Source organism: Schistocerca serialis, chromosome 1 (assembly GCF_023864345.2).
Source record: "Schistocerca serialis cubense isolate TAMUIC-IGC-003099 chromosome 1, iqSchSeri2.2, whole genome shotgun sequence".
In the NCBI taxonomy this organism is placed as follows: domain Eukaryota; kingdom Metazoa; phylum Arthropoda; class Insecta; order Orthoptera; family Acrididae; genus Schistocerca; species Schistocerca serialis.
In genome coordinates, this window is record NC_064638.1 from 1,185,654,464 (window position 1) to 1,185,679,639 (window position 25,176).

The following is a 25,176-nucleotide window of genomic DNA, read 5'->3' on the forward strand; positions in this document are numbered from 1 at the left end:
TTAGTTCCTCTTCAGCATCAAGTTGTAGTATCTAGGCTAAACTCCCAGTACTCGCATTTTCAAGGTCATGATGTGATTGGTGTCATCCGCAAGTTGAGATGGGAGAAAGGGTTGCAGTCAAAAGTTAGTTATTAGGTTAGCCTTATGAAAAGAACACCAAGAGAAAGATAAGCTTTCCCAAAAATTATGAGAAACTGAATGTTCACTAGCAGTTTGACGAATTTCCTTAACTAGTTTATCTAAAGTGAGCAAGTATGAGGCATGTCCAGAAAGTAAACACTGTTTTGGACAAAAACTCATAAAAATATCTTCTTTCCAAACCAAAATTTATTTTGACAGGAAGGAGCATTTCATAAACTACATTTTTTGTTTTTGTTTTTACATAGTTGCCACCATTGTTCAGACATTTTTCATTGTGGGAAACCACCTTTTGTATATCCTCTTCGTAGAAAGATGCCACCAGTGAAGACAGCTACTGCTGAACCCATTTTTTGCATCATTTTCTGCTTTTTGAGTTCCTTCCCAGAGATTAAACTGTCAATACGGTACAATACTGTGGAGCATTGAGCGAACTTCAGTGCACAATTCAAAACAAAAGGTGTGGAATGCTCAGTTGAGGCACTGTGTTGCTTAGTGACAATGCATGCCCCCATTCTACTAGTGTCACTCAAAAGCCTATTCCATAATTTGGTTGGACGCAGTTCAATCACCCATTGCACGGTCCTGATCTTGCACCTTTTGACTACATCTTGTTCTTGAACTCAAAGCATGAGAGAAAGGCACAACTATGATAATACAAAAACACATGTTCAGCAGTGGCTGTCTTCACTGGTGGCATTTTTCTATGAAGAGGCCTTAGAAAAGATGGTTCCCACTATGTAAAATATCTGAACAACAGTGACACAAAAAATAGTTTAGAAATGGTCTTTCTTGTAAAAATAAATCTTGGTTTGAACAAAATGTTTTTGTGTTTTTCATTAACAGTACTTACTTTCCTGACATGCTTCATATTTTTTGTAGTACTGAGGAGACAAAAATTCACAGTATAAAGAAAAATAGACATAAAAGAAATAATAATTAATGTATTTGAACTTTCCTTCTTTGGTGAGGCTACAGAGAATGCAATTATGAAAATTAACTACAAAAAATAAAATTTGGCTAAATAAGCTAATACATTTGAAAAGGACATGAGACACTGAAAATTAATAAAAGACATACTAAATTAAATCCAAGGACAGAAGAGGCAGTAAAAGCTTTAATATAGAAAGGAGTAACAGGAAAAGTAATAAAAATTAAAAAGTGATGGGACATAATGATAAAACTGGTACAAGAGCAAAATATAGGAGAAAAATACCGTACAATTCTGAAAAAAGTTAAAAATCATACAGGAGTTATCACTATACAGAAATCAAATGAACAAGAGAAACCAAGTAAGAATCAACAATAACTGTGTTTCTGAAAAAGACAACTACCACATGGCCAAAGCAATGGAAGAAATTTATGCTACACTATGGTATATTTTTGTGCAAAGAGCACAAAAAAATTGCATTGAATGAAATTTGACATCAAAAGACTGGGAGCAAGTGATCTTTTTCAAATAGATAAAACACTGTTTTATTCACAGATGTCATGGTATTGCATTTGGTTACATTACAGATAACTGATTTTGACTCTAACCAATCATCATCAGAACTTGATTTTAAGTGACCACAATGAGTGCTTTATTTTGACTTGAGGTGTTACTTTCAAAACAAAATACTGGATTTTTTGTTCCGACGATAACTCATTAGTTTTGAAACTAGTTAACTGTAATATCTGTACCAAATGTGGTCACAGCATTTAGTACCAAAAGAGTGAATTAAATTAGTGAATTAGTCAATTTTACCCTTTGGTATTTTATTGCTGCTAACAATGGAATAGATGGTGGCAAGTGACTCCCAAAACTGTGGATTTGTTGGATGGTAGATCAGCACATAAACATGACACCTCAGTTTATGAATTTAGGTTCTTTTTCAGAGCTCAAACATACATAAAGATACATTCTAGCAGCTCTGTGACCCCACTGATGGGGCTAGTAGCAACTTACTGAACACCTTTTGTCTCATCCCCTTTTATTTTCCGTCATTCAGAGAAGAATTTTAAATAGCTGCAGACCTTTTGTCATCCCATGTATGATGCTAGTGGCTTTGTGGATTTAACATACACCTATCAAAAGAGTAAATGCACTAGGAAGTCAGGATAATCTTCTTTGTAAGATTGGCTGTGTGTAATTCTCAAAGAAAACTCAAGTGCAGAAAAGTTGGTATTTAGCAACATTATAATACAGTACAATTACTATCAGGTGGCAAAGAGAATAAATATGTACCACTCATGGAGAAGAAAATGAGAAACAAATGGTAAATTTATATCTACGCATCACGATAAGGCACTAGTAGTTATGAAAGATTTGGGAACATTATTGTTTGTACTGTTTGGACTACTAGAGATTCTGGCATGACTTTATATCTTATGGCACCAGCCCTGCCACAGTGGATACACCAGTTCCCGTCAGATCACCGAAGATAAGCACTGTCGGGCGTGGCTGGCACTTGGATGGGTGACCATCTGGGGCACCATGTGCTGTTGCCATTTTTTGGGGTGCACTCAGCCTTGTGATGGCAATTGAGGAGCTACTCGACTGAATAGTAGTGGCTCCGGTCAAAGAAAACCGTCGTAACAACCGGGAGAGTGATGTGCTAACCACACGCCACTCCTATCCGCATCCTCAGATGAGGATGACACGGCTGTTGGATGGTCGCGATGGGCCACTTGTGGCCTGATGACGGAGTGCTTTTATATCTTGGTTTTCTGTGAAACAAATGCTTAATTTTTAGTTATTACTGCCATTTTAGTTAGACCTGACTAGATAGTTACTACTTTCAACCCGAATATATTTCTTGAGAATGACATGTTAATGACTTTTCTCAACAGATGTCTTAGTTTTATCTTGTTGCCATAATATAATTAACAAGTGTGTTGATTTAAGTGTCATCAGATGTGAATCATTAGCTATCCTTATCTTGTTTTGTTTGCCTCTTGAGGAATGTAATTGTGCTAGTGGTAAGTGCATGGACAACATAGCAATAAGCATCACTGCCATAGAGAAACAACTGAAAGGCTTGAAAGCAAATAAAGTCACCAGGTCTGGATGGAATTCCAATTCTGTTTTATAAAGAGTACTCTTTGGCACTGACCAATTACCTAGCTTGCATTTATCATGAACCTCTCTCCGAGCACAAAGCCCCAAGTGATTGGAAAGGGCAAAAGAACAGGCACGCAAAATTAGACCAATATCCCTAACTTTGGTTTGCTGCAGAACCCATGAACATATTCTCATTTTGAATATAATACATTTTCTTGAGACTCAGAAACTTATATCCATGAATCGGCATGGCTTTAGAAAGCGTAGCTCGTGTGAAACTCAGCTTGCCCTTTTCCAGGTGATATACTGAGAACTATGGATGAACAGCAACAGGCAGATTCCATATTTCTAGATTTCTGGAAAGCATTTGACACAGTGTGCCATTGCAGGCTGTTATGAGCATAAGGAATAACTTCACAGATATGTGAGTGGCTCGAAGACTTCTTAAGCTATAGAATCCAATATGTTGTACTCAATGGTGAGTGTTTATCAGAGACTGCTCCTGTTCTCTATAAACATAAATGGTTTGGGGGATGGGATGGGCCGCAATCTGCATTGTTTGCTGATGATGCTGCTCTCTGTGGTGTTCAGTACGGTGTCCAAGTTGAGTGAGTGTAGGCAGATACAAGATGACTTAAACAAAATTTGTAATTGGAGTGACGAATGGCATCTAGCTTAAAATGTGGGAAAATGTAAGTTAATGCGGATGATTAGTAAAAAATAACCTGTAATGTCTGGATACAGCATTAGTAGTGCACTGCTTGACATAGTCAGGTCATTTAAATATCTGGGTATAAAGTTGTACCGCACTATGAAATGGAACGAGCATGTGTGGACTGTGGTAGGGAAGGCAAATGGTCGACTTATGAATGTTAGGACAGTGTGGTTCACCTGCTGCTGCAACTTATTCTTGAATATTGCTTGAGTGTTTGGGATCTGTACCAGGTGGGATTAAAGGAGGACATTGAAGCAATTCAGAGGCGGACTGCTATAGATTGGTTACCGGTAGGTTTGAGCAACACTTAAGTGTTGCTTTGGGAACTCAAATGAGAATCCCTGGAGAGAAGGTGATGTTTGTTTTGAGGAACACTATTGAGAAAACTTCTTTGGCATTTGAAGCTGAGTGCTGAACAATCCTACTGTTGCCAACATATATTGCACGTAAGGACCACGAAGATAACATATGAGAAATTAGGACTCATCTTTTTCCCTCGCTCTATTTTCAAGTGGAACAGGAAAGCAAATGAGTAATAGTGGTACATGGTATCCTCCACCACAGATTGTACAGTGGCTTATAGATGTAGATGCAGAAGTCTAGCAGCAACTTAACATAAGCAAAATAGTCAAGTACACTGTGAAGCCCACATCCAGCTTTCCAATAGTATTGCCTGATTTGTGTAGGGATATACAAACATGAATCTTATGAAATGAAAGGAAAAAGTTGTTTTACTGCCTCAGGCAGACTTTTTTCTTTTATTGTCACTATTACACCTGACTTCCTCTTGATTTCCAGTTCTGTGGTATGAGACTGTTGTGGTAACATTATAGAGACTTCATTTGAATGAGCTGAAATACTTTGATAAAAAAGACAAATAGCCAGTAAGATTGTAGATTGCCTTTTGTAAGCAATGTGATCATAAACATTAAATAAGGTAGCAAAGTGGAATTTTTACTCTGAAAAACGATGTGCAAAAATATTTGTGGTGATTTTCTAATAAAACAGAAAGTTTTAATTTGTCCAGGTTGTGAAGATCACTGAATTTTTGGGAGATCAAAGAGAGAAACAAATGGAAACACAGGACTTCAGGAACATAAGAATGCAGGAACAAGGATAGATGAATACGGAAGTTCCCTAAACTACGGTTAACAATAGTCATAGTAAAAGAAAGTGGCAGTGAAAAGGAAGAGAATAATGAATTAATGAATGCCTTCTTCTCCTTTCTCTCTTCCTTTTTTAAGCAGATGATGGCTATTGAAGTGCATCCACATAATGTGTGATTGCATAATACAGAGGAAGATTTTCACTCGCTTTCTCAATTTTTTTTCGTCTTCCACTTGTGTAAATTTCTTCAGGGAAGTCATTGACCTGTGTAGGCTGTTTTTATTTTTGACATAAGCCCTTACTATATCTACAGTTACTTCAGTACTCTGCAGTCCACCTTATGGCACATGGCGGAGGGTACCTTATAGCACTACCTGTTATTTCCTTTCCTATTCCACCCCCAAACAGAATGAGGGAAAAATGACTGTGTATATGCCTCCATATGAGCCCTAATTTCTTGTATCTTATATTTGTGGCCCTTACATGTAATGTATGTTGGAAGCAACAGAATCATTCTGCAGTCAGCTTCAAATGTCGGCTCTCTAAATTTTCTCAGTAGTGTTCCTCAAAAAGAATGTCGCCTCCCCTACGGGGATTCACATTTGAATTCTTGAAGCTTCTCCATAACACTTGCATGCTCTTCAAACCTACCAGTAATAAATCTAACTGGTCACCTCTGAATTGCTTCAGTGTCTTCCTTTAATCCAACCTGGTACAGGTCCCAAACACTCGGGCAGTACTCAAGAATAGGTCGTGCTAACGTCCTATATGCAGTCTCCTCTACAGATTAGCAATACATTCTCCCAATAAACCAAAGTCAATGACTCACCTTTCCTGCTACAATACTCACATGCTCATTCCTTTTCATATGGCTTTGCCACATTATGCCCTGATATTTAAACAGTGTGAGTTGTGTCCAGCAGACACTACTAATGCTGTATCAAAATATTACAGGTTTATTTTTCCTACTCATCTGCATTAACTTACATTTACCTCTTATCTCATAGTTTCTGCTATTTGCTAATTTCACTCCCTTGGGCATTTTCAAGCTACAAAGATGTGATTTCCATCTATAAAATAACAAAATGCAACCCTTAGGTGGGTCTTTGCTCTCCTACCAGTGTCAGCCACACTAAATCTGTTGGTTCACTTTTAAAATTAAACTGCATCTTATTACTTGGCCAACATCTGAAAGTCAATGATTCTATTTGATTTTCATACATTGACCATGTCAGGTGCAGTTTTGTTTTAAATGTGAATGAATGGATTTAGTATGGCTGATGTTGGCATAGTGACAAGACCCACATAAGGGTTATATTTTATTATATTACATGCAAAATTCACATCTGTGTAACTCGAAAATGTCCAAGGAGATGAAATTTGCTAATAGTGAAAAAACCAAGTTTATTTAAAAAAAAAAAAAAAAAGAAAAGAAAAAAACTAGAACAGACTATGCAGGACAATGACTTGCCCAAAGAAATTTGCTATGATTTGAAGCCGTAAGTCCAAAAGGCATTATGTAAACCTGTAGCCAGCTGTAAAAGGAAGAAATAATATTTATGCCAATAGATAAGGGCCAATGGCTTTTTTTCTGTTTGTGTTCACTGCTGCCAACAAAATCAAGTTCTAACAGAGAAATTAAGTGAGTCCTATCCCAGTTATGTGAATAATTTTTGACAACATTTCTCATGGAGAACAGTGGTTTATCTTAGTACTTTAAAATGAACATAAACAGTCTCGACCACAAGAAACCTTTATTTTTGTGTTACCGGTTTTGGTCAGTTACTGGCCATCTTCAGACCTCATACCAGTCTTTTGACATCCGTGGAGTCCATGATGCCTGCTCCGTTCTCCTCCACCACCTACCATAATAGTATGAGATCTGAAGATGGTCAGTAACTGACCGAAATCAGTGACCACAAAAATACAGGTTCCTTGCAGTCTAGACTGTTTATTTTAATTTTAAACCAATTATGTGAGGTGAATGATGACTATTGACATGCATCCACATAATGTGTGAATTGCATAATACAGAGGGGTACTGTAACTTGCTTTCCCTGACTATATCCAGGAACTGGTTTCTATAACTTTGATACAATTTCTGAATTGGTCCATTTAATTCCACTTTAAAAACAGATTTCATGGATACTGCATATACAAGACTTATAATATCAATGTCACATTATGGTAACATTTGGTGGAACATATGCATAACCATGAATTAAATTAGATAATTTGAGGATTTTTGTAATATTTATCCCATTAGGAATGGGTCATTTGTGAAATGAATGTCAGTGGAGGATGACTTGCTGCTAAAATAATGAATCAATAGCCAAACATTAAAAAATTAATATGCAGATTTGTTCATTATGAGCATATTTCCTGTTGTATTTATTCAACAATTATTTTCAAGAAATTGACAATAAAGAGGTGACATGGAAAAGCTTTTACCTCACTGTAGAACACAAATTGGTTTTTTGCAATAAATTTCTCTTTGTTGTTAGAATTGTACTGGCCACTGTGATTTATTATCTGACTATCAAACGGTTGAAATACTGGTTTGGGTCTGCAGCTCATGCATGTTGGATTCATCTTGAGACTGCAACCCTTTGTATAGGTTAACACAGATGTTTGATAATAGTAAATTATTGCAGGATTTTATTCAGTACTCTTATTTTGTTCTGAGCACTGCATGTACAGTAACCACAGAATTACAAAAAGATAATAAAAGTTTTATTTTTTCTTATTAAAATTACATTTACAAAAATATAATACAAAATTATATAGAACTAATGAGATCAAAATTACTGTCACATAAAAATTCCTATATGATAACACCAATTGAACCTCTATGTGACAATCTAATTTGATTCTACATTTATTTCAGGTACAATGGTTCTGTTCTGTGTAGAACAACACTAACCTTAAAATTTAGCTGTGTACTATGGAAATTGATATTTAACATATGAAGACTCAGACTTTATGTTTTTCACTATTACACATAAATTAAGAACAAATTTCACAACAAAAAATAAAGTTTTTTGATTTGTCAGTGTCTAAAATTGAGTAGTTTCACACCAGTATGCATCAAGCATTTTTATAACACTTATCAACACGAGTTCATAAAGAATTTTGTACACACTATCAATACTGTTCATTTACTTTCTGTTTGCAGAAATAACAAAGCACTGCTTTATAGTTTGCCTTTAAAAACAGAAATAAGTCTCTGAATTAATTAACTATATTACACATTTCCACCATTAAATGAAAACTCAGCTTCTTGGACGGAACCTCGACATATAGAAATCACAGTCTGCACAATAAATTGCTGGAGGAACTACAACTTTTTTACGACACAAATTGCAGGGTGTGGCTCTGACCACAGAAGTCCGTGCCTGATCCACTGGTGCAGCTTGTGCTTTTGTGACATACTGCAATGTTTTTGTGTGTCCTCCTGGCAGCTGAGAAGCTGACATCTGCTGATATGAGGGATGCACAGAGTCATAAGGTTGTTTTTGAATCACAGGATTGCTGACACCAGAATACCGTTGTTTGTTAGCAATGTTGCTGACATTGTCCTTATTTGGAAATGCATTGTGACCAATTGCATTTCCCTGTTGGGGTAGCCCTGCCTGCATCTGATACTGATGATCCATGAAATTTGCACTGTCATTGTACAACGCATTTGAACTCATTTCTGGTATGGGATATTTTGTATGAGGTTGAGATAATGAAACAGTCCTTTGCTGTTGAAATGTTTGTGGGTATTGGGGTGGATACTGATGATTTGCTAACTGTGAGGGATGACCTCTAATGGTGTCTGTAGACTGATGATGCAGTAATTTACCTCTATTCTGATCTGAAGAATATTCAGTTGGCTGTGCTGGTAGCCTTTGTGTGTCCTGAAATGATGGACTACCAGCTAGCTTTGGGTCTTGCATCCATGGCTGACCGTAAGGTTGTGCATTCCTGTTATCAGTGTATGCATTTATTTGGGCCATGTTACTTGGCTGCGAAGTCACTTCCATTGCTTTCATATGCACATTACTTTCCTGCTGACTGTCCGTCCCCTGAAGGCTTCTTACTTCTATCTGTACATCATGTTGTGCGACATGTGCATCAGGTTTGTGGAAAGCTGAGCGAAGAACTCTCTCTAATATTGGATTGGGAATGTAACTGTCCTCTTCTTCATCTTCAGCAGTTGCCACCAAAATAACCTGATCACAGAAAGTCACATTCTTTTTCTTTCCACTTTTTCTTCTACTTTCTTTCGTATCAAAACTGCTGTTAAGACCTTCTGATTTAAGTTCCGCAAATGAAACACTTACATCCAATCCTGCAGAATTTTCATGTGTTTTTAATGCAGAAACACTTTCCAGTCCTCCAGGAACACTGCTGTTCCTTTTTTTGACCGAAAGGATGCCTGTGTCAAAAGCACTGTCAGATCTGTTTTCTCGTAAGTTTGGTGGACAAGACGATAGAAAACTATTAGTATTATCTACAGATGTATTCTGATGTACACCACTGTTAGTATTAGCTGACACCTGAACACCAGGAGACAAATGCTCATGTGTCACAGCAGGTACTCTGTCTCCATCTTGATTTACTGTATTAATGGTACTTTCCGTAACTCTGTTTTCTGAAACACTTTTGCACGGTGTTTGTGTTCGAATACTCTCAAATCTAGAAGCCAAATCTTTTACAGACGAAACTTTTTTATCACTCGTATCGGTGGAATTAGATATACTGCTGTCCTGCACCACTCTACTTGCTGAATTGTCAGTTTGACTTTTTAATTTCTTAAGCTTTCTTTCTGCTTGTTTGGCTTGCAATTCTCTCAGCCACTCTTCACCTGACTTAGCAGGAGCAGAACTTTCTGGCTCAGTGTCTCTAGCCTCTTTAGCTAGAATCTCCTGCCTTTTTTGCTGAAGCTGAATAAGTAGACTACTTGGACTCTGTTCCTGTTGCTGAGTATCTTGCTTTTGTTGCTGAACTTGGTGTTCTTGTAACTCAGGCTGCTGTTGACCATGAGACTGCTGTTGACCATGAGACTGCTGTTGTTGGTAGTGAAGCTGCTGCTTTTGCTGCTGAAGTTGCTGTTGATATGTTGGATGTTGAGGCTGCTGACCTTGTAGTTGTTGATGCTGCAGGAGTTGTTGCTGTTGCTGATACTGAATATGATGCTGCTTTTGCTGATACTGAATCTGCTGTTGCTGGTGCTGCTGGTACTGCAGTTGTTGTTGTTGTTGCTGCTGCTGCTGTTGATACTGCATTTGTTGTTGTTGATATTGGAGGTGATGCTGATATTGCTGCTGCTGGTGATGATGTTGAATCTGTGGATGTTGTAATTGCTGTTGATGATGGAGGTTCTGGAGTTGCTGTTGTTGGAGCTGCTGCTGTTGGTGGTGCTGTAATTGCTGCTGATGCTGTAACTGCTGCTGCTGCTGCTGTTGTTGTTGCTGTTGCAGAAGTTGCTGTTGCTGTAACTGCTGCTGCTGCTGCTGGAGTTGCTGCTGCTGATGAATATGGTGCTTCTGCTGTTGTTGGAACTGTGGAGTAGAATGCAACTGTTGTGTTTGTTGCATATGCAAATGCTGCAAGTGTTGGTGGAGTTGCTGATTCTGCTGTTGCTGCATCACTGAATACTGTTGCTGCTGATTCTGAAGTTGAATATGGTTTTGTATTTGAACCTGATGATAAGATTGTTGAGGGTGCTGTGGCTGCGTCATCTGATTTTGCTGTTTAGGAGAGCCACTCACTTCCTCAGCAGAGACTGAAAGTTTGTTTATTGCTTCAGTTGTTAATTCAATTTCTAAAGGTGGGGGTGGAGGTGGGAAATCTTCACTGGCTTGCCTGGAGTGAGCAACAGAGCTTACAGGACTTGGGTATGGTGGAAGTGGCAAGTTCTGACCTGTGCTTCCATCTTCAGCAAGAATAGAGCTTTCTCCATTGTTCTTTGAAGAGGAATTCTGTTGAGCCTGATTGAATGAAGCAACATTTTCATTTGTTGGAGACATACTATTCTGTTCATTATGTACTTCTGCTTGGGTCACCACCTTGTTATTGTTTGAAAACTGAGCCATACCATAAAGAGCACCTCCATTTGCATATGTTACAGCCTCGTTGTTGATCATTTGAGGTAGCTGATCTTCTACAGCATTAGTTGCATTAGCATTAAATGCCTGAATATAAGATAAAGATTGTGGATCAAAATTATAACTGTAAGGACTTCGATTATTTTGCGGATTCATTTTCACACCATCCTGTCCCGTAAGAGGCATTTGACAATATGCTTGTGGAAGATTATTTGAATTCTTCCCATTTGACTGTAAACTTGCTTCATGGGGTACTGGATAGTGTTGCCTTTCGAAAGCACCTGGCTGACATAATTCAGGTGCAATCTTGGCAGTCAGCTGGGAAGTCGTTCGAAGTGGTGGGGGTGGAGGAACTTTCGCAGCATGAAGTACTTTGCCTGCACTGCCATGAAAGCTCTTCCTCATAAGACGGCTTCGTTCTAGGTTCGGATTGCCACCACCTGTGTATTCCAAATGTCCTTCAGACAAATAGCCACACAGTGTACTTGATTTTTCTGATCCTTTGAGACCCACACTGCTGTCATCTTGAGAAGCTTTAACATTACTTAGAATGCCTTTCTGTTCTGTGGCCGCACCACCCCTTGAGTCATTTTCTGCACCTTCCTGGCCTTCTCTCAAATCTGGCATCGATCGATTTTTACGACGCAGTATGAGACCACCCATTAGTAATTTACGGCGAATTTTATGTTGTTTTTTCCCTTGTTTTGCTTCAGGTGTAGGATTTTTCTTACTGTTTTCATCACTGTTCTTTGCTTTGTCCTTCTTGTTGGTGGTTTCCTTTGTTGAACTCGTTATTAAGGAGTTACTCGCTAAGGAATAATCCTTGCCATTTTTGTTCCTTTCTTCACTTCTGGCCCTTTTTTCACGAGTTTTCATATCATCGTCTTTCTTCTTAACAGATCTAATTATACCTCTTTCTCTGCCTGTTCTGTTATGTAACATATATTCTTCATCTTCCACAACATTTGTACTGTCTCGTGTTTTCCCACTTCCACCACTACGTGATGTACCTCCTGCCTTTTTCTTTGGAAGAGTGGCATAAATTTCAATATTCTTCTCAGCTGTGCTGGACAAGAGTTCCCTGCTGTTCTGACGAGAATGCTGTGCTGCTGACGTCTTGTCACGAGAATTTTGCCTCGTGTGCTGAGCACTGCTTGCTTTATTCCCCGGCCCTCGTGTACTGGAGCTGCTCCCTTCACGGTTGTGTCGCACTTCGACAGCGGTATCTGAAATTTAAACAGAACACTCAGTTAACACTTCTAACAATGGAAAATCCAGGATGGAATAATGACATAATATGAAAAGGATAGATTGCTACTCGCAATATAGCAGAGGTGCTGAGTTGCAAATAGGCATAACAAAAAGACTGTCAAACAAGTACACTCTCAACCAAAAAGGCCTTCATCAGAATTAGATAACATACACACACTCATGCATACGCAACACACACACACACACACACACACACACACACACACGACCACAGTCTCTGGCTGCTGAGGCCAGATTGTAAGCAGAAGCATATGATAGGAAAGCAGTCTGGGTGTTGGGGGTAAGGAGGAGACTGGGATGGGGAGGGGGGATGAATAGTACGTACAGCCAAGAAGTTAGATGGAGGGTGGGGGGGGGGGGGGGGGGGGGGGGGTGGCAGAAAAGAGAGAAGTAGAAAGACCGTGTGAGTGTTAGTGGAATAGAGCATTGTTTAGTGCTGGAATGGAAGAATGGAAGAGGACAGGTGGGAAAAGAACAATGACTATCGGAGGTTGAGGCCAGGAGGATCACAGAAATGTATGATATACGACATGGAGAGTTCCCACCTGTGCAATTCAGAAAAGCTGGTGTTGGTAGGAAGTATCGAGATGACACACCCGTGAAGCAGCCATTGAAATGAATAACATCGTGTTGGGCAGTGTGCTCAGCAACTGGGTGGTCCAGCTGTTTCTTGGCTATAGTTTGTAGGTGACCATTCATGCTGACAGACAGCTTGTTGGTTGTCGTGCCCAAGTCAAATGCAGAATGCTAACCTCAGTTGCAACCATCGTGTTTCATTCTACATGGGCATTACAACCAACAAGCTGTCTGGCTGCATACTGACCAACAAGATGTTCTTCATTTCAGTGACTGCTTCACAGCCTGTGCCATCTGGGTCCTTCTTATCAACACCAGATTTTCTGAACTGCGCAGGTGGGAACTCTCCCTGCAGTGCATCCTATGGTCCTGCAACCCTCCTGGGCTAAAGCTTCATTAGTCATTGTCCTTTACCCATCTGTCCCCTTCCCTGTTCCCACTCCAGCACTGCACAGCTCTCTATTCCACCAATGGACCAACAGTCTTTTTATTCCCCCTTTTCCATTGCCCTCACCCCCACCCTTCGTCTAACTTCCTGACTGCACCTAGCTGCCCTACCCTCTATCCACCTCATCCCTGTATGCTGCCACAAGCAGCACTTTACTGCCCACCACCCCTATCCTGGTATCTCCCCCCTCCCCATCCCAGCCTTCTCCTTACCCCCACCACCCAGATTGCTTCTTCCATCATGTTCGCAGAATGGCCTCGGCAGGCAGGAACTGTTGTACTGTGTGCGTGTGTGTGTGTGTGTGTGTGTGTGTGTGTGTGTTTTCTCAAAATCTGATTCAGTCCTTTTCGGTGAAGAGCTTACTTGTTTGACAGTCTTTCTGTTGTGCCTATCCGCAACTCAGCGTCTCCGCTATATTGCGAGTAGCAATCTACCATTTTTGTAATATTGTCAATTAAAACTTCTTGCATTCACTGGACAATGATACACAGGTCAGTCAGAAATGTGTAAAAAAACAATATCTGAACATGTAATTCCTTCCCACATTTAAAGACATAAATGGACATGGCAACATTTCAACTGCTTGATACATTTTTTAGACATCATTCATAGAGGAGGTTAACATGTACCACTGTAAGTATATATGGTGCTTCTAACTGTAATGTGTTGTCTACTCTACAATGGCAATAAGCTAATGCAATGAAATAATTATGACACATTTGGAAGCAGTTATATTTCTCCTTGTTTTTAATTTTTATTAGTCTGTAATTTAATTTTCATGTGCTCTGTACAACTCACTATTCTATGCACTGCGTTCAAAACACTTCTATACAAAAATTGGTGAGTGGAGTAAAACATTTTACAGAAATAAATTAAATATAATTTGACATTAAAGATATTTTTACAAATAAATATTCTTCAACATTTCAACCAGAGATACCAAGAGCAGTGTTACCATTTATGGAATTTCATTCAAAATGACAAACCTTCCCTCAAATAGTGACCAGAAATTTTGAAAGAAAATCTTTTTAAAAAATGATGACGGTACAGAGCATAATGAATTTACTATAAATAAAGAAAACTGACAGCATGGTAATCAGAATTAGTAACACCACTGACTTCACAGACACACATTCTGTGCACTTACATAACAAGTGAAACATGAGTGATTTTCTTGGTGAAAGACTCTAGTTGTTCGTATGAATATAGTGATCCCAAATTAATCTTCTTGGAAGTTTCTACAGAAACATGAACTGATGAAATTTTGTCATATTCATTTTCATGATCATGTTGAAAACCCATCCCCAGCTGCTAAGTGAATCTCTTTGCCTGATGATCTTGTGGACTGAAACTGGTAGCACAATAAAGAGGATGACTTAGCAACTGCTGGTGTGTTTTTGAACACAAATTTCATGAAATATGGTAAGTTGTGAGGCAACAGCTATATAAAATAATTCACATTCATTTTTTCTGAAATATTCCTAGGTTTACTGTGGTCAGCAAAATCATTAATCCAACTCTGTGCACTTGAACTGCTCTTCAACTCCTGAAGTTTAAAAACTGCTAAAAGGTGCACTTAGCATTTTGACAAATGTATTTCCTTGTTGGTACGATATCAGTCTGTAAGAATTATACGCTCTCTCTTCCAGGGATAAGAGGAAATGAAAAAAGAGTGAAAGAGAATGCTTTTGTGAGAGGGGAACTTAGGAGAACACTTTAGACAGACTCAGCTGCATTCATTTATCTGTCACGTCCTGTACGTTCTGCCACAAAGGAGAACAACCAGAGATGTGGAACCAGACATGGTACACATCAATAAGTGATGGAACTATTAAAAACTGCATTAATAATTAATCATATGTTACTTGTTTTTATCAAAGCCTGTCATCTCATATCCATGTAAACATTCTATCATAGCTGTCAAAACATTCACTATCTCCTCCCCCTTCATTCCCCTTCCATCGCTTGAAGAATATATTCCTTGTTCCAGAAATTTCAGAGCTCCCACATTTATGCTTACTGCCAGAAGTATGATCAATGAAGTTTCAAATGAAATTTGTGACTGGATTGGGGACTTTTCGGTAGGGAGACATGTTGTCTTGCATGGAAAGTCATCATCAGATATAGAAGTAACTTCAGGTGAGTCCCAGGGAAGTGTGTTGGGGCCCCTTGCTGCTCATGTTATATATTAATCAGATCTTGATAAGATTTCAGAGTGGCCAACTCATACAAATATAGAGGTGTAACACTCTGAAGGGACATGAAATGGAATGGTCACATAGGTTCAGCTGTGGGTAAAGCAGCTGGTAGACTTTGGTTTATTGATCCAATACTGGGGAATTGCAAAAAGAGATTGCTAACAAATAAATCATGTAACCAGTTCTGGAATATTGCTCAAGTATGGGGGAATCATACCAAATAGTACTATCAGGGGATATTGAACGTATGCAGAGAAGGGAAGCAGGAATGGTCATAGGTTTGTTCGGTCCATGGGAGACTGCCACAAAGGTACTGAAGGAACTAAACTGGAAGGTTCTTAAATGTAGATGGAAACCATCCTGAAAAAATCTACTAACAAAGTTTCAAGAACTGGCTTTAAATTATGAATCTTGGAATATACTACAGCCCCTACAGATCACTCACACATGATTGCGAGGATAAGATCACAATAATTACTGCACGCACACAGTCATTCAAACGATCATTCTTCCTGCTCTCCATATGTGAATGGAGTGGGAAGAAACTTTAATAACTGGTGCAATGGCACGTATCCTCTGGTGTGCACTTCACAGTGGATTGCAGAGTATAGTTTTGACCAATTGCGACAATATCTTTGGTAGAAAAGGGAACCATTATTTGTTTTAATTTCTATGAACTTTACTTTTGGACATGTATTCACCATTTTGCTACACACAGGGTGTTTCCAGAGGGATATTAAATATTTTAGGAGGTTGTGGTATAGATTTATTCAAATAAAACATTCCATGTAACACGTGTCCATTTTTATTAGTCACTAAATACACTGGTTACAAAGAAAAGTTTTCATTTTGCTTGTTGGTACTCCAGTTGATTTAGCTTTATTTATTATCTTTTCTGGTTTGAAGCTGAAATTGTAAAGTTGTGTTTGAGTTTAATTTCCTAATTCCAAAGTACCAGATTCAGGAGCATTTACTCAAGTTTTCAGTAAACTCTGTGAGGGTAGTGGAGTGCCCTGCAGTCCTCTATCATATGAATGTGCAAATGAACAGAATTTCTTAGCCACCAAAGTCCCCAAGCCTCGCCCTTTTAGATATTTTCCTGTAGGCATGCTGCAGTCTACAAAGGAAAAGTAAATACAAAAGACAAATTGATCATTTGGATTACGAATAGTGCTGCCCTCATAAAATAATGCCTAGGTGACTACAGAAGAACTGCAGATGCTGTTGTCAAGAGAATTCAAAAGTATACTGAAGTCAGAGGTTGAATTTATGAAAATCAACTTTGTAATTAATTATTTGCCTTTGCTTAACAACTTCTGTGAGAGTTTGTTTGGGTTAAGTCTGCGGGCTGTATCTCTGTAGCCAGCAAAAATTGGACATATGTTAAATGGATGTTAGCCTATACTATTATCTCCTAAAATATTTCCCACTACTCCTGAAATGCTCTACACACATTATAAATCAATGTAAGCATTTCAAAAAAACTGTTTCAGATTTTTTGTTTTCAAAGAGATAAATATAAAATCTTTGTCTGGCTCTTCCAAGTTTACTGGTGTCATGTCCTACTACCTTCAGTAAAAAAAAGTTGGCCAAAGGAGTCCACTTGTTTTAAATGTATAAACATTTACATTTTACTAAGTAGTTATTTCCCCACCTCCTGCTGCATTTTGGAATTAGGAAATTAAACTCAAACACAACTGCATAATTTTCTGTCTGAACTGGGATTTAATACAGAGTAAAATGCACTTTGATTTTACAAAATGCTTCCACATAATTAAATAAAACCATCCCATATGTATGTAATAATGCTTCTGAATTAAGAATGTTAAGACTGATTCTTCTCACCTTCCTGCGGAGGGTGGCTCTGCAATAACAGTCGTCGATGCAATGAACGGAGTCGCATTACACACGTATTGTGCTTCATGCGAGCCAGGGTCATTGTCTGAGTATTGTTATAGGGAGCATCCATGGCAGCACGTGCTCTCCCTGTTGCTGCATGGCACAGTCCCAGTGCTGCCTGAATGTCACCTGATTCCTCAGCAGCTCTCGAGCGTTCCATAAGTTGATCTGCCTCAGCACAGAGTCGTTCACAGTTTGCTTCTGGTATTTGTGCCAACTAAAAAGAAAAAAAAATGCTTTTACTTACTAATGTTACCACACACGCACATATAACTAGTGAAAGCAGAGGAAGAAGGAAAGATATCACTCTGGTTGTAACAAGTTTTGTCTCACAAAAGGCTATAGAAGTCTCATATTATTGCACCTTGTATATTCAAGCATACATACTGTTATATTCCAAACTGTCATTAAGTGCCTTTTATTATAAGTAACACAAACAAAAGTAACTCTTTCTTTTTCTACACACGTTCCTCTCTAGAGAGCTACTTAATAATGATCGTAAATTATTTGAGCAGTGCCATAACTAATAAATACTCTTGGGAGTCTGTTTCAAAGAAGGCATTCTGTATTACATGTAACTTATAATAATGGAAAGTTCAGAATGGAATAACAACAATATTATGAAATGGATAGATTGTTACTCACCACATAGAGGTGGTGCTGAGTGTTAGACTGGCACAATGAAAGGACTGCCAAAAAATTAAACTTTCGGACAAAAAAGCCCATATTCAGAACTACAAAACACACACACACATTCACACAAATACAACTCACAGCACACATGGCCATTGCCTTTGGCCACTGTGGCTCGACTCAGTTTAGCAGTATTTCATTGTTCCTGTCTACAACTCGTTGCCTCCTCTATGAAGTGAGTAGCAATCTGTCCTCACCATAATATATAACAATGATATATTAAATAAAAACTACAAATAAAATGTGCAAAGAAGTCAATAATGAAGTTTGTCTGTTGATAGGGCTTTCAATGTGAGTCATTTGACAAGTCACTAGTATTCACAGCCAATTAATGAACGAATACAGTATTTATATAGCTATGATACTATTAATTTTGTATGCAGAAAGGAAAAATTACCTGCAGATTGTATTTCAGCCCTTGTTGAAGAGGTAAGCTGTCGGTGGAAGACAGTGAGTAAGAATCATATCCAGCATCATATGGCCCACTGCTTGAACTTGACAGTTCTCCAGGTTTAATGCCAGTTGGGCTTCGTGGTACTCCTCCCTGCACTCTCGGTTGCATCTTGCCAACAATATAGAGGTACGGATTCTCCATTGACGTGGAGGATGACGATGAAGCACTGTTCCTGTCACCGCTCCAGTTGCCGGAGTCTCTCCTCCTTGGGACATTCAGATGCTCTGGAATGTTTATTCCATCTGGGCTTCCAACAGGTGTTCCATTGTAGCTGCCACCACTGTTGCATCTTTGCAGAACCATCTGTTGTTTCTTCTGCTGTTGAAAAGTCAACACGTTTTCTACCGCCTTGCGACTTATGTAGCTGGGTTCCATTCTGTTTGCAACGCAGTCTACTTCGTCTGCCTCTTGGTGTTTTTCAGCACCGAAAATAGCATCCTGAATGTCACTGAGGTTCTGATACTCACAGTAGGGTTTGTTAACAACATGTGGATGTCCATTGTGATGCTGTGTGTTATAATGGTGCAGCGGCCCTTCCGGGCTAGGTGTTATCGCTCTGCGAGGTGTGGCAGTAGTTCCACTTACTGAGGCCGACGTCTTTTCCGGACTAGGTGTAATGGACCTGCGCATTACTGGGTTTTGATTAGGTGCTGATGAGAGGAGAGGGCTCTGTAGGGGATGTGAAGAAACAACTGCTGCCCCACATTTTGATGTGGCCACTGGGACAGGAGTCACTGTTTTGGGAGCACTGTCTGTCAGGACCGGAGTTCCACTCTGAACCGCATACAGCAGCAGCAGGGGCTGGTAACGCCCTCGGCGGCACCTTTCCACAACTTGCTCCCATCGTGGGCCAATTTCTCTAACAGTGGCATCGTCGAAGTAGATCCAAACACGTAACTTTGTGTGAAAGAAAAATGTGGAATAGTGCTTGCCGTAGTAAGTAACCACACCGACAAGGCAGTGCACTGTAGATGCTGCCCACCGATGATCCACTACACTGTGGAATACATCTGACAATCGGAGTGTTGTTCCCACAGTAGCAAATACGTCCATTATATGCTCAAGTGTGGGTCGTTCAGAATCCCACACAATTCCCACAGATACTATCTCTGGACGATTCATCAGTGTGCGGCATATCTGGATCTTTGCACCACAAGCACTCTGTTGAAGAAACAAGAAAGCATTGTGAAATAAGTGAGTTAAAATAGTATATCTATATATTGAAATTATTCTCTATTCTATTTCCAGTATTCAATGAGAAACAGAGTTAGATGTGTGTAAGTTCTAATTACCGGACAGTCTCGAATATCTCCCATTCCACCAGCCTTCCTGAGTAGCTGGCCAAAGAGATCAGGATGCAGAGCTGTTGCAGACGTCTGACGAGCCTGGGCAGTGAGTGCAGACGCTGAGACGTAATGCACCATCTGTGGGGAGTAACAAACAATTTGTGGAATACACATCAAGGAATGCTTATAAATTTTATAGGACTGTTGTTTTCTTCTACATTATATTAGGCTGCCAATCTAACAGCTATACTGTCTCAAAGATATGCTCTTCATTCTTTTGAAGTACTCATTCATACCCAAAATTCAATGCCATATCTATGAAGCAATAGTTTAGATTAATTTTCCTGGCCCCAACACTGTGTGCTAACTTTGATTTGATTGTAGACTATGAACACACTATATAGTAACACAAATTTTTGCTGGTGGGACATCCACAACTATTAAGTGTAATGTTAAAGATTAAGCAACTGCAGGGGATGTTTTAATCACGAACATTACTATATGTAGTTTTTCCCACAAAAAAATTTCGTTTTCAGAGAGAAAACTTCACAGGCACTTAATGTAGTCTTTTCTAAATGGCATTTTATAAGAACTGCCAAATCGGTATTTAAATAATAGTTTCAACAATGATACCACTTTCTTCAAAAATATCTATTTTATAACTGCTGATAAGCTTCGAAAATGTTTATAAGAATGCCACTAAAGGTTTGATACAAAAAATGGTTCCCTCCCAGTTAAATATCTTTTGAATGCTTGAACTCATGTGGCACAACAAAACTACTTTAACAATTTAAACTGAAATAATTTCCCAATAATCTGCCTCATTACATATCACTTTGCATGACTGACACACAAACATTCCTTAATATAAACAATTTTTGTTCGCTAAAATAAATTGTCTCATTTTTCCATAAACTGAGAGTTCCAAAAAATTTCAAATACACACAGTCTTCCGCAATCATATCTTAATACAGAGCCTAAGCTGAATGTGAGGCACCGTAAGTGTTTTATTGAAGGAGGTAATAGATGTATGAATAAACTGTGGTCACTCAACAATTAGTGGTTTTGAAAAGAATAATTCTCTTATATGTAAATTTACATTGTTCTGAGCTAATTTCTTTCCAACACTTAAACATGAAATCTTGCCATCAAGAAGTGAGAGAAGAAACCAAGACCTCTACCTCTTTACTCAGTTACTGGTGAAATAAGTATTGCAGTCTTTCGTGTGTATCATGACCACACATAGCTGTTTTGTATTGACTATATGGCTGACTCTGCTTCTCATTACCTGTGTGAATGGAAGGGGCTCAGATGTTGCACCACAAGCCCCACAAACACTCTGCTCCACGAGTGTCATGGCAAATTTCTGGTGAGGTATACAGTGGCGAGCATTGCACATATCCTCTGCTTCACCACTTGCAATGTGAAAGTGAATGCGCAGCAGGATATTTTCCTAAAAATGATAAGAAGTTCATGCTGAGCCATGCACATGTTAATAACTGACAAGTCAGTGTCTATATCTCAGGTGCAAATCTGTGAAAATTATTAGTTAAAGGTGTCACTTACGAAACATTCAGCAGCATCATCCATAAACCCCAGCTGAAAGCGCTGCTGGTCGAAGAACGATTCTGCCAAAGCTCGCCGCAATGCATCTGGAGGAAGTGCGCTCTCTTGGCTGAACTGCAGTTGTGCAAAGAGTTCCTGTAACATTAAGAATAAATCATATGAGTCAAGACAGTTATACAAAATAATAGTTCTTGGTGACTTGTAATTAGTTGTAGAAATATACACTGTGGGGTAATCACAAACGTGAAAAAAAAAAAATGTAATTTTGGCTATGAGTAGTATATATCAACTGACCCTTTGGGGCATTTTACAGTCTGTATTCATAGCCACAGCAGCTGTGACCTTTCCACAGCTGTTTAACACAGACCAAGCCACATTCTGCCACTAATTTAATAAAATAGAGTGCATTTATTAGTATAATTAACAGTGATGTGTAACAGAGACATACAGCAAGAGATCCAGTTAATGATATGAAATTAATGATATGAAATTAAAATTTGTAAGTAGTGCTGCACAGCCCTGTAAGAGCCAAGGGTTTTGTGTACTTATTTATTCGCCACATTTATATGTCTTTGAAATAACTTACTTTTAATGAATATATTTCTATTTGAAGTAAAATAACTTTAATGCCTAGGCTGCAAGTTTCCTATCACAATTAAAGTTTTGATAGCTAGTTTTGGTTGTTATCTGCAACCATCTTCAGATCATTATTCAAAAATGTGAAAAAACAGTGATTAAAGATTGGAAAGCACCATTAGCTGTAGTCATGCAATAACAATCATTTGTAACTACCAAAACAATAACACAGTACATAGTTTTAAATATCACTATGACCAAGCCAGGTTCTAGACCATAATTCGCAGGATATGCAACAGGAAATTTTCCTATATTATCGGCATCCTGTGAGATTACGGCCTAAAACCTGGCTTGCACACAGTGATGTTTATAAACTGTGTGCTTGTATTGTTTTGGCAGTTATGAATGTGTGTTATTGCATGACTATCGCTAATGATGCTTTCCAATGCTTCCTCACCGCCTTCTCACTTTTTGAACAATCTGAAGATGATTGCAGATAGCAACCAAAATTAGTTGTCATACTTTATTTGTGATAGGAAAACTGCAGTCTAGGCATTAAAAATTTTTATCGACAACACTTAGCAGACTATGTAAACGAGCATTTTCAAGTATTGCAGAGAAGTTACAGTAAAAATTCCCCAAAACAAATATAACACCTGTAAATAATGTTGCACTACATACAATGATGTTGACACACTGTTGAATGGATATCTTGTTTTCCACTTCAAACAAGGACAACAAAAGGCTGCTGTTTATCGTTTTTCCACAAACTGTTTTTGTATTTGAGGCTCATATCTCCAAAACAGCAAGTTTTCTCCAAGACTTTTCGGAATATATTGCAGTCCAGGCAGCTGCAGGGCAATGTTGAGTTGCCTGTTTGTTCTTATGTTATCGGCTTCCGTTTTCTCCATCGAAAACATCTTTCTGTTCCTACCGCAGAGGTACGGTTACCCGCTGGCATCACCTGTGACATCTTCATCACTTTCGGCTTCCTTCTCCAAATTATTATCGTGATAACGAAATACTCGAAATCTTGGTCATTATCACTGTCATTGAAGTCTGAGAATTCACTGAGGCGTTCTTGAACTCATCAGTCTCGCATAGGAGACGTTGCATAGACGGTCTAGCTTTTCTCACCACGGAGAAACGGATTACGTTCAGCAAAACCATGATACGCAAACACTACGGTACAGTACGTCTGTGAGACCTCTGAAGGCCGAAAAATATGAAACAGGTCGCAGCAACAATGCCCAATTTCTTGCCATCCAGTAGGAAGGTACACAGAAGAGTCTACTTCACCTCACAGTGGTGTGTGAAATATAACCAGACAAAAAACTGTAGCGGTCTGATAGACCATACACAGTTGTTAAGGGTTAATAAACCACATGAAGACCGCCTTCTCCACGGGCTTCACTAATTTATTTTGTTGATGGAAAATTCCGTTGTGGAACACGGTAATTAACTGTTCTGTTAATGTGTGCTGTAGATTTGACTTCTACGAATGTCGTAATTAGTCTATAATGCTACGATGGAAAACTGCGTAATTATTTCTTTAGTAGGAGATAAAGGAGTATCAAACACGAAGGCCGAGACAATGGACAATCGATTTCATTTTTGTCTTTTATTTCGATACATCGCGGATATTTCTCTTTCGTCTTCTTGTTTGGCAAATATATTCTCCAAAATTCTGAAGTGATTCCAGTACCAATAGTTCGCAGAAACGAACAGAAAACGATTTTTGATCATGTTTCCAGCATATCGCTACGTAGCGCAACAATGCTTACTTAGTAAAACAGATGGCGCCAGTGCTACTGCAGCGGGGCGTGGCAAGAGTGCATTTGTTATTCGGGTTCCTCGAACTCGTACGCCCACTGTTCTCTTTTTTTAGAACCGAGCGTAGTAAAGCGTAGATTGGGAGGCATCACTATAGACGAGGTAAAAACCTGTTTGGGCGGCCATTTGGTCCTTGACCGCGCGCGGCTGCGAGTAAGACGCGCCAGCCAATGGGATGCGAGGACAAGGGAGACGCGGGACCGCTCGCCATTGGGGGGAACAACTGGCAACGCCGCAGCTGCCCTTTGTGTCCGGCCGTGTTGCTGGATGCTGCCTAGAAGCCAATGTACCGCCGCGGCGGAGTACTACACAAAACGAAGACTCGGCAGAGGTGCAGCGCTGGCCCACCGCCAGCTAGCCAGTCGTCCTGGCTTGGCGGAAGACTTTCTGCATGACGATGAGGTTTCTCGGGTTACGAAGGATGCGCGGATAATTTGCCGTTGACGAAGACAATAATTTTGGAAGCTGCTTTAAGGCATAAAAAAAAAAGAATTCTCTATGGACAAGAGTGAATCATCAAGACAATTTACATACAGGTGAAAGAAAGCAATAAGTGAGGTAATTTGGGAAGTTTCAAGCAGCGTCTCTGAATTATTGGCGGCTTCGTGCTGATCAGTTGCAGTTGGTCATGTCCAAGCGCCAATGTGGCTTAAAATGTATTGCATATTTGAATTCAAAAAAGGTCTTGTTGGTGGCAACACAGAAAAAACTTATAACTCACTAAATTAATTTCTTATCAACTTCGCTCAAATACATAACAGAAAGCTGGCTAACCCGAGAAACAATATAATTACAAAAAGAGTTCCAACTCGCGTGTCTACACATTTCTAGCAGAGAGTAGAGACCTAGCTGGGATTAATTCAACGGAGAAGCGCACGTAAAAAAAGCACACTCCTCTTTTTTTAACCAAGAATCGGAGTAAGACTAGCTGGCAGTGCGTGGATCACTGGGAACGTCGCCAGCTTTTAATTGGAATATCATTTACAAGGAAGACAGTCATCGAGATGACTTGAAACAGACCCCTAGCTAGCATGAGACAAGGAAGCGATTGGGGGGGGGGGGGGGGGAGGAATCTCCAAAAGTAATTTAGGGGATCCTGGCATACGGAGACCAAAAGACTGCATGTAACTTTGAATTCAGATCCTCGCTACGGTTATTCTGTTGTTTTCCTCGGTTGTGTTTCAGAAGAGGTCTCTTAGGATATAAAGAAACTCAACAACGTAATATTGAGTGGAAAGAGGTAGAATTATCAACTTGGTGTAAACGTGACAAAGGAA

General features: G+C 39.2%; 1 protein-coding gene and 1 pseudogene across 2 annotated transcripts in view; one reads left to right on the forward strand and one right to left on the reverse strand.

Annotated features, from left to right (window-relative positions):
• The first annotated feature begins 2,510 nt into the window (after positions 1-2,510).
• Positions 2,511-2,628, forward strand: LOC126423412 (5S ribosomal RNA; annotated as a pseudogene).
• Positions 2,629-7,714: 5,086 nt separating this feature from the next.
• LOC126418759 (uncharacterized) overlaps positions 7,715-25,176 on the reverse strand; it is a 462,747-nt gene continuing 445,285 nt past the window's right edge. For both annotated transcript variants that reach the window (XM_050085687.1, XM_050085694.1), the window contains 6 exons: positions 21,491-21,625; positions 21,213-21,377; positions 19,931-20,062; positions 18,582-19,799; positions 17,438-17,708; positions 7,715-12,324 (listed from right to left, as the gene is read on the reverse strand). In XM_050085687.1, coding sequence (XP_049941644.1) covers positions 8,276-12,324; positions 17,438-17,708; positions 18,582-19,799; positions 19,931-20,062; positions 21,213-21,377; positions 21,491-21,625 — 5,970 coding nt within the window. In that variant the 3' untranslated portion in view covers positions 7,715-8,275. The remainder of the gene's footprint in view (positions 12,325-17,437; positions 17,709-18,581; positions 19,800-19,930; positions 20,063-21,212; positions 21,378-21,490; positions 21,626-25,176) is intronic.